An 18,267-nucleotide genomic window follows, 5' to 3' on the forward strand; every position below is an offset into this window, starting at 1 on the left:
CCCCACCAGGTTCCCATCCTGGTGCAGGATGCATTTTAATGGCAACCATGTGTCATGTGTCCTCCCTCACAGATGGATTTAAGGTGCACACAGGCAAACACTGACCCACTTTCTCCTTTTCGCAAAGGAGTAGCACACTGCGCATCCTGTTCGCCTGTTGCCCTCCCAGTTTACCTGTACTGTACTGGTAAATAAGGACTTTCTCATTCATAGTTACCTGTTCCCCTCCCTTGGGCATTTAGTTGGTCCTACCTTCTGCCGCTGTGAGACATACTGCTCAGTGATATGCTCGTGTTATTTTGCATGTGTGCCCTTCTATCTATATTATAAATTTTTAAAAGTAGAATTGCTAGGCTGCATAGGTAAAATGCATTTCTGTCTGTGGAGATTGTGCCTCCTCAATGTACACTTTCACCAGCAACATGTGAGATGCCTGCCAACACAGGGTCTTGGTGAGCCTTTGGGTTTTAACCCCTGTAATGGGTAGAGCATCATATCTTAGTACAGTTTTATCTGAATGCAGTCATCCATGTCTTCGCATGTTAGAGTCCGTTTTCTTTTCTGTGAGCTCTCTGCTCAGATCCCTGGCTTTGCCGTTGGGAGGTGTAGGTACCTTTATAAAGGAGGGGAAGTTGTGAGATACGTTGCAGTTAGTGTTTTCTTTGTTTTTATTTTGGTGGCCTCTGGGTGTTAGAGGAAATCAGGGAAGCCTTAAATAGCCCTCACCAAGTGGTAGTTTTGGTTTCTGGTCCTCCTGCTCTGGAGAACTTGACCCAGAATGGGATTTTTGGTCTCGTAGTTCTACCGTCTTTCTTTCCCACGTGATTACATGGACGTTTTCTCTGCGATAAAAAAATTGCTGTCCTCTGGTCTTAGGTTGGCTGGTATCAGAAATCTCTTGGAAACTGTTGCCTTACTCTGAGTGGGAATATGGCATGCCTCAGCTAGGCTAACCTGGAATTAAAAAGCAAACCAGAAACAGACTTTACATTCCTGAAGAGAGAATGGACTGTGGTTTCTTATGCTTGAACTGCTCTGGCAAGCTGCAGAGATGAGATCCTGGATTACCGACTCCTGGGCCAGCCGCAGTCAGAGCTTGAGGCAGCCAGTGCCCCCTTGTGGGCATCAGTATAAAGGAGAAGGACAGGAATCAGAGTTTTTGACAAAAACAGCTCCCAGGGTCTACTGCCCAGCACTTAGCTTCCTTCTCACTCAGGCATTCTGCTGTGTTAGCATTCAGGATCAAATTTCCTCCAGGCGAACCCCTCCCCCCGCACTCTGTTCCCAGACCCCACCCTGACCAGTCCTGGTCCTGGGCCCACCCCAAGGAATCCAGGGGCAGTTGTGTATTCCCCTGTACCTGTCCCCGCCTGGCAACAGCAACAGCTCTGTGACCACCCAGGAGCCCCCTGGCCTTTGGCCTTCCCTCTGACCTTTGGCCTTCCCTCTGACCTTATCCCATCAGGTCTGTGTTGGCCTTGAGGGTCTGGCCTGGCCTGCTCCCGCTCCTGTAGGATGCACTGCGCCTTGGAGCTGAGAGAGGGAGGACGAGTTTCCATTACTGATCAGGCAGCGTAGAACACAGATGGTGACTTCCCGACACATCCCTGAGAAAGATTTTCTCAGCAGAAATGAGAGACAGGAAGCTGTGAGACTTAGTGACATTGGAGATTGAGGTAGGACTTTACAAAGGAGTCATTCTAGATTTTGTGTTTTAATTAAAATCCAGGGCTATGGTGTGGCCTGGGAGGCTGTCCAGGGCCTGGCCGGGTGGGTGATGGTGGGTGCGCAGGGGACTTCACATCTGCTCCTCGCTGCCTCGTGCTTTTGCCTGTCCAGAACAGAGATGGGTCCACAGACACCTCCACCAATATCCTGGGAGTTTTAGTCCCTATTTCCATAAAATGTTCCTACATTTGTTTGAAATGTCAAGGTGGGCCTTTTGGACTTTGACCTCTCGGATCAGGTGCAGCGTCCCACTGCATCTAGTAGGAAGCTTAGCTGTGTGTGGGACTAAAGGGACCTGAGGGCTGGCTTTGCAGGCCCCTGGCCTAGGGCAGGAGGAAGGCTGACCAAAGGATGTTTCTGTTATTAGCCAAAGGTTAGGAACTGACATTCTCAGATGCTGAGATCTGAGGGTGCTGGAATAAGCTTTTGCACATTTCCGCCTGGGACGTGAAAGGTAAGAACACGTTTTGGGCCAGTGTGTAGACTCGTGCACAGTCATTGCTTTAGAACTGGGGCTCTGTATCTCGTGTCGCAGACAGGGCTTGGCTCTCCCTTCTGGCCCATAGCTGTGTGAGGGGCTGGATAAGCCTCCCATGGTGGGGGCGGCAGCAGTATTTTTCTATAGTGTTTTCAGACCAAACCATTAACTGCCCTACAGAGAGAATTACAAGCTTAGTAGGAACCTTTTAGGACCCAAACTCCTACTCTGCTAGTCATGTCTTCAAACTGTACTTTACAAACAGGCACAAACCTTTCTTTTTCTCCTCTAGACAGACTTCAGTGCGGCTCCTGGCTTACCTCTTGCCACAGGGGATTTACAGGGCTTCTCTGGGAGCTTACAGGCCGTTTTCTCCAGGGATTCTAGGGTGTGTGGCTGGCCCTCTAGGGCACTGCTGGGGCAGCGCTCAGGGTCTCTACATTGTTTGTAGAGGGATACCAGTCTTGGGGCAGTGTGCACAGTGTGTACCAGGTGGTGTGACCAGGGCTCCGGGGGTGGCTGACATGGTGGAGATGCTACACGGATATGATTCATGTCCTTTGCACCCAAATCCAGCACTTGCTGTTGTCCCTCTCTGAGGCTTGTCCCAAGCCCTCTCCACCTCCCACATGCATACCCCTGTACCCTCCTCTACTTGTCCCTTTTCCTACAGCTTTCTCTAGCTTTTTATGTTCCATACAATTTGCTTTTCTACTCACTGAGTAGGGGCCCCCCCAGGTGCAGGGCTGTAAGGTGTACCCCAAGAGCCGGAACCAGTGCTTAGAGCCTCAGCACATGTCAGGTGGTTGGTGATGCACATGGCATTGCTGGGCTCCTGGGTGGAGCAGAAACAGCTACATTCAAAATGGTAGGACTCTCTTTTTAATTCTGATGCTGTGGTGTTCGAACAGCTACTCTGAGTCATATCCTAAAGACGACAACTCAAAAATAGGAAGACCTTTATTTTCAATTAGCCAGCCTTTCTGATCAGGTATAAAGTGAAACAGGGAAGGGGCCTGGTCAGTTCATTCTCCCTACAGCCCTTGGTTTTCCTCGTTCTTTTCTTCCTTTTTGTGTATGGGTGCCAAGAGCATAAATATTGTTCGGTCAAGTGGAGCCACTAACCTGGGTCCCCTGGTTACCTCTTGTGGTGTGACCTTTGATTCTTTAAAAGGCTGGGCTTTCTCTCAGGGTTCGGTGTGAGCTGTCCAGCTCACAGAAACCTTTGGCCAAGGAGGGGTGAGGCTGTAGGAGCCTCTATCTGCTCAGATGTACTAACTTAGCACTCAGTTCTGGAAGATGCGAAGAGTGGGCTCTTTCTCCGGGATCTTGGGGAAAGACCCGGTGTCTCTTCCTCAAACTGTAACACTCATCAGACCTGTTCCTGGGTTTCACCATGTGGGACTGTGGTGTTAGCAGCCTTCCAGACTCAGCCACAGCCTGTAGCCCCTTATCCCCTGAAGCCAAAGGAGTTCTGACTGTCCTTCCCAGGGGGACTCCTTGGTGACGCGGAGGCCCTAGGAGAACATAGGTGTTCCCGGTGTTCTCGAGGCCAGGCCCACAGAGAGTGTTTGGGAGCTGTGGGGCAGTTTGCAGTAAGCAGATGGTTGGTGTTAGCAGAAATCCTAGGGGCAGTTGAGGTCACAGATGTGCTCTGTGTTCCTCCTTTTCTTTTCTCTCCCCATTGCCCAGTCCCTACTTAAGAGAATAAAGACTTATTTTTTCACTTGAAATTGCTGACCACAGATTCTGCCAGCCCTTCTGCAGAGCTGTAGGGAGAAGCTTGGGGTCATTGGTCTGCTTCTTGAGGCTTCAGGGAAGAGACTAGAAGAACAACCTGTGGGTGCAGGAAGTGAGGGCCATAGGCTGCCTCCCAGCACCATGCACTTGTGTGCCCCCATGAGAGGCTTAAGATTGGGGCGAGGCAGCAGCTCCTGCCAACCCTCCCCAACCCTCTGGCCCATCCCACACTTGGCCGGATGTGGGCGTCTTTGCCTGTACAGCCAACTGGAAATAGCATAGTGGGTTGGAATGTGCTGGGAAGAGCACCACTTGGCCTAGCTGTGTCAGGGTAGGGTAGGCCTTCACAGTGGGCACAGGTCTCCCTCTCATTCCCCTGCTGGGGACACAATGAGGACCAGCTACCAGGGCTTTGCTTAGACAGTTGCTTCTCCTCTATGTCAAACATCAAGTGCTGTCAGCAGTTAGTATAGGGGCTGTGCAGCTAGGCTGTGGGGCGGAGGTGGGCTGGCTTCTCTGCCTGGGAGTTTCAGAAGCTCCTGCTGGAAACAACCCTTCGGTGTGTGGTTCTCTAGTGCAGGGAGTACCACGTGGAGCTGCCAGGAGCCTGTCTTCTGGGCAAAGATTCCTGGGAGATAGTTCACCCAAAGCAGGAAGCACATTCCTCAGGCCCCTTTCTTTCCTTGATCCATGAAATACTTCTCTGTGCACCCCAAGTACCTCACACGTAAGCAACCATACTGTGAGCAGCGAACAAAACACAAGACCCCACCCCACAACTGAATTCTGGTTGAGGAAATGGCATTAACCAGCAGCAAGTAGGTGTGTCTGAGCAGTGAGCGATGAGATTGCCTGTGGGGCCAGGGCCAGGGCCAGGGCTCACCTCACTGAAAAGGCGGCACTTGAGTTGAGACCTGAAGGAGAGAAGGAGCCCCAGGGCACCTGGAAGGAGAGCTCATGGTTAAGGGCAAAGTCCACGGGCCCTGAGAATAGCAGAGTGGCTGGTGCAGCTGGACCTACCTGGGGTAGGAAACAAGGTCAGAGAAACGTGGGCACATCATATGGGGCTGCTGGCATTTTGGGGTCTTGGCTGGGATTGCCGAGGGGGGAGTTGTGTGGTCTGACTGAGGAAGGTGGACGGAGGGGGCTGGTGCTGAGAAGGTCTGGACTTTCTAGGCCCCTGCAAGGAGCAGACAGGATTTGCTGATGGTTTGAGGTGGGACGTGAGAGAAGTGAGGAGTTAGAGACAGAGTTGCCATGCCCGAGCGAGGTTTGGGCTAGAAAGAACCACACTGTCATCACTGCTGCTCATTTGGACAGTTGCTTGGTGTACCTGGAGTGCTGCTGGCATCTGCAGGGAGTAGGGTGCTAGCTATGTGTTCCTTCCCGACAGGATATTCTAGAGGACTTGCCACTCCCCACCCTTCCTCTCCTGCCCAGTTCTTTTGAGAGACAGATCCTGCCCTGCCTGCTGCCCACCTGTGGTGGGGCCTTCTTCAGATGTGCAGGAGGGGGCCTTAGACCACCCTGGTTCACTGAGCTTCAGAAACAGAGTTAGAAGAGGCTTTCCCTGACGCCTTGCACCCTGGTTAGGCTACAAAGTTCAGGGCTAGCCAGAAATACAGTTTGTATGTATGTGTTCCTAACACATTTTCTTCTCTTCAACCTACTAAGGTCTGGAAAGATACTTTCTTGCCCCAGAGGTCTCCACTTGCAGTTTCCTCTGATCAGCAGGAGTGGTGGACTGGGAAGAGCACCCGCAGGCGGGGTTTTGTGTGATCTGTGCGCGTGGGTGGAAGTTGCTGTGTGAATGACACTGACAGTAATGGTGCCCGCTGTCTGCAGCTTGTGCACATCTGGCGTTGTGCGGCTGCACATCAACAGCTGGCTGGAGGTGAGCTTCTGCCTGCCCCACAAGATCCACTATGCTGCTGCAAGCCTCATCCCGCCTGAGGCCATCGAGCGGAGCCTGAAGGCCATCCGGTGAGTGCCAGCCCCATGCATGCACCCTGCGGGGCCCCTTCTTTTTAGCTTCTGTCTGAGGTTTCACTAATTACTTTGTGAAATTTTCTTTTCCTCTTCCTGCCACGGAAATTGGCAGATAGGGCTCTCCTATTTATAGAAATGAAAACACATGTTTTTGTGTCTTGGTTCTGTACAGAAATGGACCAGCTCCAGGTTTTCCCTGGGCCCTCTCTGTACTGCCTGGGTGAGGGGGGCTCCGTGCTGAGGTCCTCGCCTCAGGTCTGGGCACCGTGAGGCTGAGCACCTGGGGAGAAGCTGTACCACTGGAGGGATGTCGTCTTCGTGGTGTTGCTCATTGGCTCTTCTGGCATTTGAATCTAAACTTGCAGGATCTCCATTTCTTAATAGAACTGATTTCCTGCAAAGAAAGAGCTGGGCCCAGTCTCAGCCTCACCAATCAAGTGCCCACTTTCCTTAAATATTTTTTAATTAAAAAAAGAAGTATGGGCAGAAAATTCGAAGACATCGGGAAGCGAAGCACTGCCTCGTTCTTTCTCCCTCTCCCAGTCTGTGCTCCAAGTTAGTATCTTTCCTCCTAGGCTTCCTTACTGAGCTTATTTTTATGTATTTCTATTCATAGTCTCAGCAGCGGTTTTGCTTTTCCCATATTTAGGATTCTTTTCTTAGGAAAGATTCATTCATTTTTTTCAATCAAAGACACAGAACGATGTTTGCTGGGCAATCCGATGTGGGAGATTGGTGAGAGGCCTTCCTCGGTTTCATTCTAATTTGTTTTTTTCCTGAGAGTGACACTAATCCTTGCAGATGTTTAAAGGCCCCTGGACATACCAATGCCCTTGTCTCTAATTCCTCCCGTGGTCTCTCTGAGATTCAGTGCCTGTGGGTCCCAGCTGCCCCTTTGCATTCCAGGTGCACACCTGGTGTAGGGGACCTGTGGCTTGCATGTCCCACTGACCTAACTCTGCTCCACAGCCCGTACCATGCCCTGCTGCTGCTCAGCGATGAGAAGTCCCTGCTGAGTGAGCTCCCGCTCGACTGCTCCCCAGCCCTGGTGCGTGTGATCAAGACCACATCTGCTGTGAAGAACCTGCAGCAGCTGGCTCAGGACGCAGACTTGGCCTTGCTGCAGGTATTGCCCCGGGGGCTTGGGGAGACACCCTGGATGGGGAAGAATGGGTGAGAGGAGGAGCTGGGCACATTAAAGCAGGTCACCGTGGTTGAAGATGGGAGGCACCAGGGGGTCAGGAAAGCGTACCACCTCTGTTCAGCTGAGAACTGGTGACAGGTAATTCTGGGGTTGGTTGAAGGTTCTGGAATCTGAGACCTAGATTCAGGGCTGGCTTGTGAACTAGCCTCGGGGCTGACTTCCTCCTATATGTCGAGGGTGGTGAGGTTGTAGCAGAGAGGAGTGAGGCCCTCTGGTGCTGGGAGGATGGGATGTCAGGGTGGAGTGGCTTGCAGGGCTGAAGCAGGGGCACATAGCATGTGGCCATGTTAGAAAGCAGTACCACATCCCCACTTCGCCAGTGTGGGAAGTGAGGGCAGGACACTTGGACGTGGGCCTGCCCACGTGCAGAGCCAGGACCTAACATAGTGGCCTTCACCCCCGCGTGTGAACGTGTGTGCTGCGCAAGATGCCAGCCCCTGGCTGAGCCATGTGCTTGTGGGCTGCCCTTTCTGACTGGATGGAGGGCCTTTCAGCCCCGGCTGTGGATCTCCTCATCGGAGCCTGTGTAGGAGCTGGGGGCGTGGAAGAGCACAGGGAAGCATTGCAGGGGTGCCTTCCAAATGACGTCCTGAGAGTGGAACCCAGGTTCTGGTGACAGTGGGCACCATGTGGCCACCAGGGGGCACCAGGGCCTGGCTCAGGGGCCTGTGCTTCCTGCAAAGGCCAGTAGGCAGTAGCTTTCTCAGGCTGGGCTGAGGAAGGGGAGCACCGGCGAGAGGCTGGCGTGCTTGGGCCCCTGAGAGGCATCAGGGAAGTTTGTCCAACAAGGCCTGACCCAAAGCAGTCTTTTTGTATTCTGTCATCCAGAAGAAGTCTTTCCCTCATCTGTACCCCAAGACTTTTGTCCACGCCTGTGAAAACATTTATTGGATTTTGCCTTGGAGTTTCATACAGGCTCCTGGACTGGATGGGATCCAGTGAGGACCACATCCTACTTGCCTTTATAGCATCCACAAGACAGAACCGTGAATGTGCTCCCCATTCTGTATGCACTGCAGAGTTTGTGTTCTGACCCGTACCGGCTAAGTGGCAGATACCTGTAAGTCTCTGCAGCTCCCATTTCAAGTTTTGAAAGGGGCCGGCCTCTCACTGTCCTCTGAGGCTCCCCGACATGGAGTCCTTCTGGACGTTGTGCCTCACCCTTGCTGTCAGTTTCCTTGGACAAAGACAAAGCTTTGACCTTTTGCTTCTCTGCCCTGGCCTCGTTTTGGGGAAACTGTTGATTACTTGCACACCCACTGCTGGTATGGTTGCACGGAAGCTCCCCGGGGCCCAGCCCTGGTGATGGATCTCACCAATGCTGGGACTCCTGCTTCCTACAGCAGATGGCACAGTGGAGGCCATCAGATGTGAATGTCGCCATATGATTTTAAAACACCTACGAAAAAAAATATTTGGGGAATTAATACATTCTTTCTTACAAAAGTTCAAATAGCACACAAATTATAGACAAAAAAAGAGAAAGTTCCCACAATCCTATATCCTAGAGGTAACCACTGTAGATTCCTCCAAGTTTTTATATATATATTAACATATTATCTTTGAATAACAAAATTTGGATCACATTGTATATTACTTGTGATTGGTTGAACAATGCCCACAGACCTCCACATTCTAATCCCTGGGACTTTACGTGGGACTTTGCAGATGTGATTAAGGATGTTGAGATGAAACAATGGTCTTGGATTATCTGTGTGAGCAGAGGGAGATGTGACTATAGAAGAGGAGGCAGGGATGTGGCCATGATACGGCCACACGCCAAGGAACACTGCAGCTCAGAGGCAAAGAACATTCTCTCTTAGAGTCTCTGGAGAAAATTGTCCTGCCAACACCTTGACTCCAGCCATGCGATACTGATTCAGACTTATGGCCTCCAAAATGGTGCCATAAGTAGAGATTGGCAAGAGGTGGAGACCCCTGGGTGAGGGTAGTAGCAGAGATGGAGGAAAGTGGGCATGTCCTTGCTTTAGAGCAAATGTCAACAGGACTTGGGATGAGAGGGTCAGTGATGAAACTGAAATTTCTGCTGCGTTCAAGTCGGTGCTGCCACTGGAAGTCTCATGTGCTGAGACGAGGTAGAGGTGTCCTTGGTACTGTCACAGGCATTGCATGCAGGTAGGGGAGACTTACCCCCTCAGAGGCACCCAGTCATGGTAATGGGGACAGGAGGCCCACCTGGAGTGATGCTCACCTGGGATGACGCAGAATCAGGAATACCCAGTGCTGTTCTCTCCATGAAGTGCTGCAGTGCTGTGTTCTCAGACCTGGCCTCCCCTCATGGGTCTGGGAGGGATTTCTGCATCTGGTCTGTCTGTGGCCCATCCTGATGCCTGAGAGTGCAGGCGAGCAGGGCAGTGCGATGTTCTCCAAGGATGCTGGGACACACAAAGATGAGATGTCCACATCTGTTGTCGTGTGGAAACCCATCCCTATGCTGGATTCTCGGTAGGGAGGTAGGGAGCCAGCCTCTCCCAGGATGGCCAACCAACCCCTTTGCTCAGCTGAGCTGACTCCATGATCCTGGTTGCCCAAATGTCCCTGTGCTCGTGAGACCTTTCCTCAGTGCCAGCGAGGACAGCACAGGCCTTTAATGGGAAATGATACTCCCAAACCAGTGATAGAAAGGCTTATTGCGCTGAGTACAGAAAACTTGTGTGCTGGCTGTGCCCAGCATTCTGGGGCAAGTTGGGTAATCAGGGAAGAAGCCCCAGTGAGTCAGCCTCCCAGGCACTGTCCTGCCAGCTCCCTCTGCCCACAGGTTTTCCAGCTTGCAGCTCACCTGGTATACTGGGGCAAGGCCATCATCATCTACCCACTGTGTGAGAACAATGTCTACATGCTTTCTCCCAACGCCAGCGTGTGTCTGTGAGTACCTCTGGCTGCCAGAGTCTAGGGCCCCTGAGTGGGAAAGGGGCGTGGCTGGCAGGGCCTTCCAGTGGTGCTCCTCGGGTCAGCCAGGCCTTCACTTGGACCAGATGCCTGGCCTCTGTTGTGCCCAGGTTCCAGTTCTCGCCTGGTCCAGCACCATGGGGCCCTCCCTGGGCCTGTGTTCCTCTGGCACTTGTAGTCTCCAGGAGGGCCTGCGCCTGCCCATGGCTACAGCTAGTGAGCTCTGGATGGGGCACTTAATGGGAGGTCAGGAGCTTTGGCCTTGATTCGGGGGCTCGGAGGGGCTATGGGGTGGCCTGTGCCCAGGGCTTCTGCCACCCCTTGAGGGAGAGCAGCTGGGCTCTGTCCTCATTGTTCCCATCATGGCCTACCCATCATGCTGCTGCCCACTGTAGGCTTGTGGCAAGGGCACGGGTGCTATGAAACATGCTGGGGAGGTCGCCGAGCTCATGCACACACTTGCCTCACCTGTCCCCAGGTACTCCCCACTGGCCGAGCAGTTCTCCCACCAGTTCCCGTCTCATGACCTGCCATCTGTTCTTGCTAAGTTCTCCTTGCCTGTCTCCTTGTCAGAATTTAGGAACCCCCTTGCTCCCCCTGTGCAGGAGGTGAGTTGCAGAAGCTTGGGAGCCCAGGAACCACCTACCTAGCGTTGGTTCCTGATCCCAAGGGCCGTCAATGCTGCTCCACCCTTAGCTTTGGTTGGCGGGGCGGGGCTGGAAGGGCCTTGCTGTATAGGTAGTACATGTCCTACCAGGGTGAGGAAAAGCTGGCTCCTCAGTCAGGCCACCTGCAGATGCTTGGCAGTGACCCAACATCTGGACAGTCCCAAGTCCCTCCCAGCCCCACCCTTTCAGGGAGTCCCCCTCGGCTGCAGTAGGTTGTTAGGGTTAGAACTGCATTAAGAAGCCCAGTCAGGAGAGCGCTGAACTTTTGTGGGAGGACAGAGCCGCATGGTGCCCTCTTCTGGGCTTGGGTCCCCCAGATGGAGATAGCTTTGTTTTCACTGAGCCTGGGCCCCACCCTCCTTTCCTTTCCCTTGCATAGTCCAGGTGGTCACTGGGTCTAGGTTCACTGGTCCCCAGAATCTCATCCAAGAGGATCTGGAGAGGATAGGGCTGGGATAGGACCCACTAAGTGGGCCTGGGGCAGGCGGGCCTCCAGGGAGGTGTGAGGAGTGTGGAATGAATGAGTGAATTCTATCTGTGGCAGGATTGAGTGTGCCCTGCATCCTCCCGTCCACTGAATGCCTGGGGCTCTGGGGAGGGACCCAGGGCACAGCCAGGTGGGATGGGTGTCGGAGAGATGGGGCTGGGTGTTCTCAAAGCTTTGTCTTCATAACTAAAGTATTTGCTTGAATAAGCACTAGATCTGTTCGGCAAAACCACTTCTTAAAAGCAAACCCTTTTCTTTATCAAATTGTGAATGAGAAGGCACTCCTGGTTCCTCAGCTCATTTAGATGCTGAGTGCAACAGAGTTCTAAATGCCGTCTTTCATGGAGCCTTTGGTCTCCAGGAACTGTGCCAGGTCGTGCCAGCTGAATGAAAGACACTTTGCATTTGCACCCTCCCTCTCCCCAGCAGAAACTTCCTGATGTTCTGGAAGGCGAGTGGATTTTCCAGGCCACGCCTGAGGGGTCACTTTGTGCCTTGTCAGGGGTCCCAGATAGAGCTGGGCCCAGATGGTTCGGCACAGTCCTGGGGTGAGGCTGCCTGCCTCTCACACTAGCTGCTTCAGGCCCAAAATATGCTCTTCGGTGCTTATCAAGCCTCTTTGTTTTATTAATTTTATTTTACAATCCTTTTCAATTTTATTTGGTTTGACCAGGTCATACATGCCCATGGTACACCCTTATTTCCATGCCTGGTCAGCCATCCCCTCCCAGGAGGGGACCACCCAAAGATGTGCAAGCGGGTGTGTGTGTCTGAGAACATGGACACCATCTGCGTGCATTTTCCTGCTCACCGGAGTTGGAGCTCCACCCGCACAGGGCTTCTCACTGCTCCTAGTCAGGTGCCAGCCCTATGGGAGAGGGGTGGATGCCGTGTCCCAGGGACTGCACAGCAGGGGTCCCTGTCCCTGGACAGGCTTTCAGGTTGACTTGAGGAGAGGACTTCCTGCTCTCAGGACAGCTACTCACAGTCTCTTTCTGAAGTGTCCAGGCCACAAGGAGAGTGTCCCACAGCCTGCTCTGTGGTGGTGGGGCATGAGTGGCAGGGCCCAGTGGCTGGGGGAGACAAGGCGGAGCTGGGGCGGCTCAGAATCAGGGTACAGGGAACTCCATGTCACAGGCCCTGTTCCTCAGTGCTGGGCAAAAAAGGCCAGACGCTAGGGCAGCCCAGGAGTGTGGTGGGAGCAAGTGCAGGTGTGGCCCTGCTGCTCTCTTGGCCTTCCTGCCTTTCCCGGAGGTTAGGTTGGGCTCAGAGAGCTAGCCAGCAGCTAAGAGCTCCTTTCTGAGGTGGGAGCCTTCCTGCCTGGACTCGGGGCCCTGGAGCTTATGCACCCCCCCATCTCCAGGGTGACTCATGAGGGTCTTGTCTTAGGCCGTGGTTCCCTGATCCTCTCAGGAAGGGAACAGGGTGGTGATGGAGGCCAGCCTCCCCAACTGCCCCAGGCCTCACACTGCCTGTCCTGCAGACCCAGCTCATTCAGATGGTGATATGGATGCTGCAGCACAGGCTCCTCGTCCAGCTGCACACCTATGTTTGCCTGATGGCCTCGCCCAGTGAGGATGAGCCCCGCCCACGAGAGGACGAGGTCCCCTTCACCACCAGGGTCGGCGGTCGCAGCCTCAGCACACCCAATGCCCTCAGCTTTGGCTCCCCAAGTAGGAGCCCTCTGCCCAGGGCATCTATCTGGTGTGGCGGGGTGGGGGAGGGAGGGCACCTGGGGGGACACTTGGGAGTGGTGGCTAGGAAGTTCGACAGGGGCAGTGCTGGGAATGACCGAGGCACCTTCACATGGCCACACATGCACACACACCCACCCCTCATGTGGGCGGCTAGGTCCTCATGCAGATAGCCTCCCTTGAAGGAGTACAGGAAACCCCACTCCCCCACATCCCTGTACTTCTGTACCTTTGGTCTCTTGAGCAGCCTGCCCAAGTCTGTCATGTGATTCCCAGCCTGGGATCAAAGCAAATTTCAAACCATCACTGGGAGGACAGTTGAAGCCTCTGTGCCCCAGGGGTTATAAAGATACTGTCATAGTCCCTTCATGCCCCCAAAGGCAGCAGCCCAGTGCTAAGGCCCAGGCCCTGGATTTGGGGAAGAAGAGAGGCCGGAAGGCTTTAGGGGCAGCACCTGCCCAGGCTGAGGCCTGGCCTTGGGCTTCAAGGCGTACTGTGAGGACCTGGCTTGCCCAGGGTTCTCCATTGTCCACATGGTATAGAGGGGTGTCCTTGGGGGCCCAGCTGCTCCCTAACCCCTGCCTACCCACAGCCAGCAGTGACGACATGACGCTCACTAGCCCCAGCATGGACAACTCCAGCGCAGAGCTTCTCCCCAGTGGGGACTCCCCGCTGAACAAGAGGATGACAGAAAACCTGCTGGCCAGCCTGTCGGAGCATGAGCGGGCAGCCATCCTCAGTGTTCCCGCAGCCCAGAACCCTGAGGACCTCCGCATGTTTGCCAGGTGGGAGCCAGGTGACTGGTGAGACGAGGGCCAAGTCTAGGATCAGGACAGGAAGTGGATTGGGATATATCCAACAAACCCCAACCTAACTCCATGACGACGTGGCATTCACTGGTCAAGGGAGGTGTCTCAGGCACTCAGGTGGCTCCACCTGGTGTGTATGCTAGGCGTGGGGAGTGTGATCTGTTGCTGAGACACTGGGTCTGATGCCTCTCTGTGGGAGTCTCTCCGATATCTCCTGCGTGTTTCTTGTCACTTCTTGGGAAGCAGTAGCAAGTTCTCATCCTCCTGGGTCTTAGCAGGGATTTTTCCCAGGACTCAGCCCGGACGGGAGGAATCCAGGATTCCCACATCAGGTGATACAGACTTTGTCACACCGACCCCTGACTTAGGGGTACTGTAGGTGCATGGTTTTCTGGGAGAGGTCAGGCTGTCAGGGACTGATCCCCCAGTTAAGAACCATATGCTAAGCTGCTCTTTGAATTAGCTGGGCCAGGCCTCCTCTGTACCAGCCCAGCCACAGACAACCCTTAGAACAATGACCCCATTTGGATCCAGAGCCACGTGGGGCTTGCTGCCACAGTAGCATGAAAAAAGAGAAGCTTCTGGCAGACCTGTCTCCCTGCACTGCCCACACCCACACCCACACCAGAACGCTGAGGGTGGATATGACTCCCAGGCTCAGGCCATGTGGGTCCTTGCAGACCTACTTCAGTGGACTAGGGTGGGTGAGAGGCCCAGGATGCTTCCCTGCTCCTTTTGTGGGATGGGATGTGGGTAGCTGCCTCCCTTGGCCTCTGAGACTCCTGCACCAGTTCTGCTTTGGCCCGTTGGCCAAGCAGGCTGTTAGAACAGAGGCTGGCTTGGCTCATGCCACCCCTCCCCTCCAGGCTCCTGCACTACTTCCGTGGTCGCCACCACCTAGAGGAGATCATGTACAATGAGAACACTCGGCGCTCCCAGCTGCTCATGCTCTTTGACAAGTTCCGGAGCGTGCTGGTGGTGACCACCCACGAGGACCCGGTCATCGCCGTCTTCCAGGCACTGCTCACATAAGCCTACACCGAGGCAGGCTGCTGCAGTGGGAATGGGGTTGGGGGGCCACTGACAGCTCCCCACCCCAGGGCTTTCTCCCTACCCAGCCTGAGTCCTCTTAGCCCAGAAGCTCAATTTCAGCCTAGTTCAGCAGCCTCTGCAGTCTTAGTCTCATGTAGTTCTCAAAACAGTCCCAGTGTCTCTGAGCTGAGAAGCTGAGGCTCTGAGCTGCGGGGAGTGTCCAGGACTCATGTTCTTAGTGAGGCCTGCGTGCTTCCCATACAGGTTTGGGCCACACATTTCTCTGACCTTCTCCCCAACCCTCCAGTACCCTGGCCCCCCCCCACCCCCCCACCCCTGCCCGCCCTGCTGCCCTTCCAAGATTGTGAGGGCTGAGTGTCTGGTCCATCCTGTAACTTACTTGCTGTGTGCCTTTCCTGGCCTGGCCCTTACCACAGTCCTGTATTAGCCACCAGGAGGCTCATGGCTCAGCCGTCAACCCACTTTGCCACCTGAGGCACGAGGGCCTGGTGAATGTGCTGCTTACCCAGCTCCTCCTTGGGAGTGGGTCTGCACTGGCACTTAGTCCTCCCTCATATGGATGCAGTGGGGGGCATGCATCAGGCCTGAGGAAGGAAGCATCCACACTGGGCCTGGCTCTAGGTACCCTGCTGCACAGATGTGCTCCTGATCTCCCTCCTCATTCTGGAGAAGGAACTGACCACTGAGGGAGGCTCTGGTTGGGATGCAGGCATCACTGTTTTCTAGAAATGAAGCATTTATTTGTTTTTTAAACAATTAAAAAGCCTGTCCTGAGCAGGCCATTGCTCAGGCCTGTGCGGCCTGCTCAGCTACTCTGTCGACCACACTGACCCAGGGGCTGCCCTGGATATAGAAGCGCAGGGGCTTCTGGGCCCACTCTCCTGCATAGCCAATGCCTACTCGGGCTGCTGCCACCACAGCTGGCTCCCTGAGCTCAGGGGGGCCAGGCTCCAGCCAGATGGCCTTGTCCTCGGCCAGGTCCCGCTGGTCAAAGTTCTTGTTGATGGCGAGGGCCTGACAGAGCTTGGAGGGGCCACTGCAGAGCTCACGGTCTTTGAGGGCTCGGCCAGCTGTGCCCTTCCGGTGGGTGCTGCGAAGCTGCCGCATGGTCTCCAGGCCCTCCAGGGGCTCTAGCGCTCGAAGCAGGATGCATGCTCCATCCCCTGTGGGACAGACGGACAGCCTGGAAGTGGAGCCTCCCCAGGCAGTTGGCCTCCCTTACCCCAGTGCTGCAGGGATGACATGGCTGCCTTCTGAGCATCCCATACTCTCTTGTCCAGACCTTCTGCCTGCCGCCTCCTCCTGCACACCTGCACCTACGAGGCCCCAGGTAGGGCCTCCTGCATGAAGCCAGAAGGCCTGACTACCACTAAGGGAACCTGTAAAAACGCTTAGTGAGTATGTGTAGTTAGTGGCCTCTTCTGGTTTGGTGATCAGCGGCTGTGAGGCTGGCCAAGGAAACCCCAGATAGCCAGTCCTCCCTGGGCATGGTCACCCCACCAGGGAGCAGAAAGCCTCAAGCCTGGCCCAGATCCCTACTTGGTCCTTGGGTCCCCACTGCCACCTCCACCCACTCAGTGTCTGTTGGGCAACCCAGAAGGTAGCTCATAGCAGCTACCAATGTGCACAGGCAAGCCCCACCCCATGACCCAGTGGGGACATTGACAGGGCAGGAGGAGGTGCTGGCAGTGCCCCTCACCTGTATGGGATCCCTCTGGCCCAGCCTTCCCCATCAGTCCAGGCCACTTCAGAGTTAGCAAATTGATACCCCAGATGCTCAAGATGACACATCTGTCCAAATTTCTTTGGTCCTTCATGGTTGAGGACAGTGATTACTTAGGACTAGGCCAGAGGAGCCCTGACCCCAACAAGACCACTCCTGAGACACTGGCTCTCTTGACTTACTTGGCCCAGCCCTCCACCTGAGAGTCTGAAAGGCCCAAGGGTTGTCCCCACTCTTGTGCCTTGTCCACAAAAACCTTGTAATCAGTACCTGGGAACTGGCCCTGAGTGGACACAGCAGACATACCTGCCTGCACAGCCAGCAGCTAGCAAGTGGGGTTTTTATGACCAAATGCCCTTTAACCAGCCAGTTTTCAGAGGATCTCGAGATACATACTCAAGAGCAAGCAAAGCCTTTAAGTTCCAGTCCCTGTGATTCCTGAGACCCTCCCAGCCCACCAGCCTCAGGGCTTCCTGTGTCCACCCTGAGCCCCTGTAGGTGTGACATGTCCCTCATTGTCTCAGTGAGCCCTTAGATGAGTCAAAAGAGCAGCCTACACCCTTTATCACCATACCATCTCCCCACTCCCAGTTTCTGGAACACATCCGAGTCCTACATCCCGACATAAAAGCATAAGACCCTAATCTCTTCCTACCAAGTCTCCACAGTCTCACCTCTACGCTGCCTGCACCACATTCTTGGCCTTGGCAATCTCACCTCTCTGCTCTCCTGGTCATCTCTATGCCGCCTCCACCCTGCAGGTGGCGAACCTCATGTCCTTGGCCTCCCCTCTCACTGTACCTGGATGGCCCACTGCACCCATGTGGTCTCCTGCCCCCCAAACTAGGCGTGCCTGGGGTATCTTGATCATATGTCCAGAAAGGAACATGCCACCTCCTGCATCTGCCCTATCCACTGTACCCTCAGAAGCCCTGGCTCTTCCTTCCATCTCTGACCACAGCCCCAGGCATCTTTGGACTCAGTCTCCCTCCTTGTCTGAGTTCAGTCCCACCTCATGTGATAGGGGTGGCTGTTACCAAAGAAAAGCTCAACGACCAAAATAAGTTCTCCAGGGTGATTACAGGGCCCTTTGGGGGTGGTCCCCACCATCCTTTGATGTTCAGTCACTCACTCAGTTTCACTCATTACTCTGTATCAGGCATACGGTCAGTCATGAGTTCCTCCCATCTTCTAGCCCCTATGGCTTTGACACTGGACGTCTCATCGTCCTCTTCAGGCAATCACAACTCCTGCGTCACTGGAATCATGCAACAAATGTGTGACAGGATACCAGACCCTAGCTCCTCACTGGCCTCTTCAAGCATCGGCTCATCTTGGGACCAGCAGGGGGAAGGCTCGGCAGTCAGAGGGATGCTGGGACTGGTTAGCCAGAGTGGGCTGGGCCGACCCTGCTCCTGGTCAGCAGTGGCTCTGGCAGGATGATGCTGTGGGCTCTTCTGAGCACAGACCACCCAGTAAACATAGCTACCTACTCAAGAAGGGCAGAAGCTGCTCCAGATGGGTCCCACAAGGTGAGTGGGTTTTCTTGGGAGCTCTAAACTAGCATCTCCCCATTCGGCACTACTGACATTTGGGGCTAGATTGTCCTCTGCAGTGGGGGCTGTGAGGTGCTCAGCATCATCCCACCAGCTGTGATGACCAAAAATGTCTCTAGATACTGCCTAATGTTTTTCTAGGGTGACAGAATCATTCCTGATTGAGAACAAGTTATTCAGCCTGGCAAGGCTCCTGCTTGAGTCCAGCTCAACCCGAATCGATTTCAC

At 54.3% G+C, this 18,267-nt stretch overlaps 2 protein-coding genes across 6 annotated transcripts in view; one reads left to right on the top strand and one right to left on the bottom strand.

Moving 5' to 3' along the window:
• NPRL3 (NPR3 like, GATOR1 complex subunit) overlaps positions 1-15,550 on the top strand; it is a 36,198-nt gene extending 20,648 nt beyond the window's left edge. For 2 of the 4 annotated variants that reach the window (XM_015591185.2, XM_015591186.2), the window contains 8 exons: positions 5,792-5,929; positions 6,905-7,061; positions 9,919-10,025; positions 10,528-10,657; positions 11,878-12,063; positions 12,688-12,877; positions 13,491-13,683; positions 14,574-15,550. In XM_015591185.2, the coding sequence (XP_015446671.1) occupies positions 5,792-5,929; positions 6,905-7,061; positions 9,919-10,025; positions 10,528-10,657; positions 11,878-12,063; positions 12,688-12,877; positions 13,491-13,683; positions 14,574-14,739 (1,267 nt within the window). In that variant the 3' untranslated portion in view covers positions 14,740-15,550. The remainder of the gene's footprint in view (positions 1-5,791; positions 5,930-6,904; positions 7,062-9,918; positions 10,026-10,527; positions 10,658-11,877; positions 12,064-12,687; positions 12,878-13,490; positions 13,684-14,573) is intronic. The other 2 variants (XM_006914044.3, XM_006914043.3) reach the window with 1 other exon arrangement.
• Positions 7,079-18,267, bottom strand: part of MPG (N-methylpurine DNA glycosylase) — a 16,939-nt gene continuing 5,750 nt past the window's right edge. The window contains exons 4-5 of one of the 2 annotated variants that reach the window (XM_025048355.1): positions 9,352-9,535; positions 7,079-8,538 (exon numbers count right to left, since the gene is read on the bottom strand). In XM_025048355.1, the coding sequence (XP_024904123.1) occupies positions 8,247-8,538; positions 9,352-9,535 (476 nt within the window). In that variant the 3' untranslated portion in view covers positions 7,079-8,246. Of the gene's footprint in view, positions 8,539-9,351; positions 9,536-15,472; positions 15,924-18,267 lie in introns of those variants that run through there. The other variant, XM_006914042.3, reaches the window with a different exon arrangement.

The sequence above is a fragment of the Pteropus alecto genome, unplaced genomic scaffold, assembly GCF_000325575.1.
Source record: "Pteropus alecto unplaced genomic scaffold, ASM32557v1 scaffold44, whole genome shotgun sequence".
Lineage (NCBI taxonomy): Eukaryota > Metazoa > Chordata > Mammalia > Chiroptera > Pteropodidae > Pteropus > Pteropus alecto.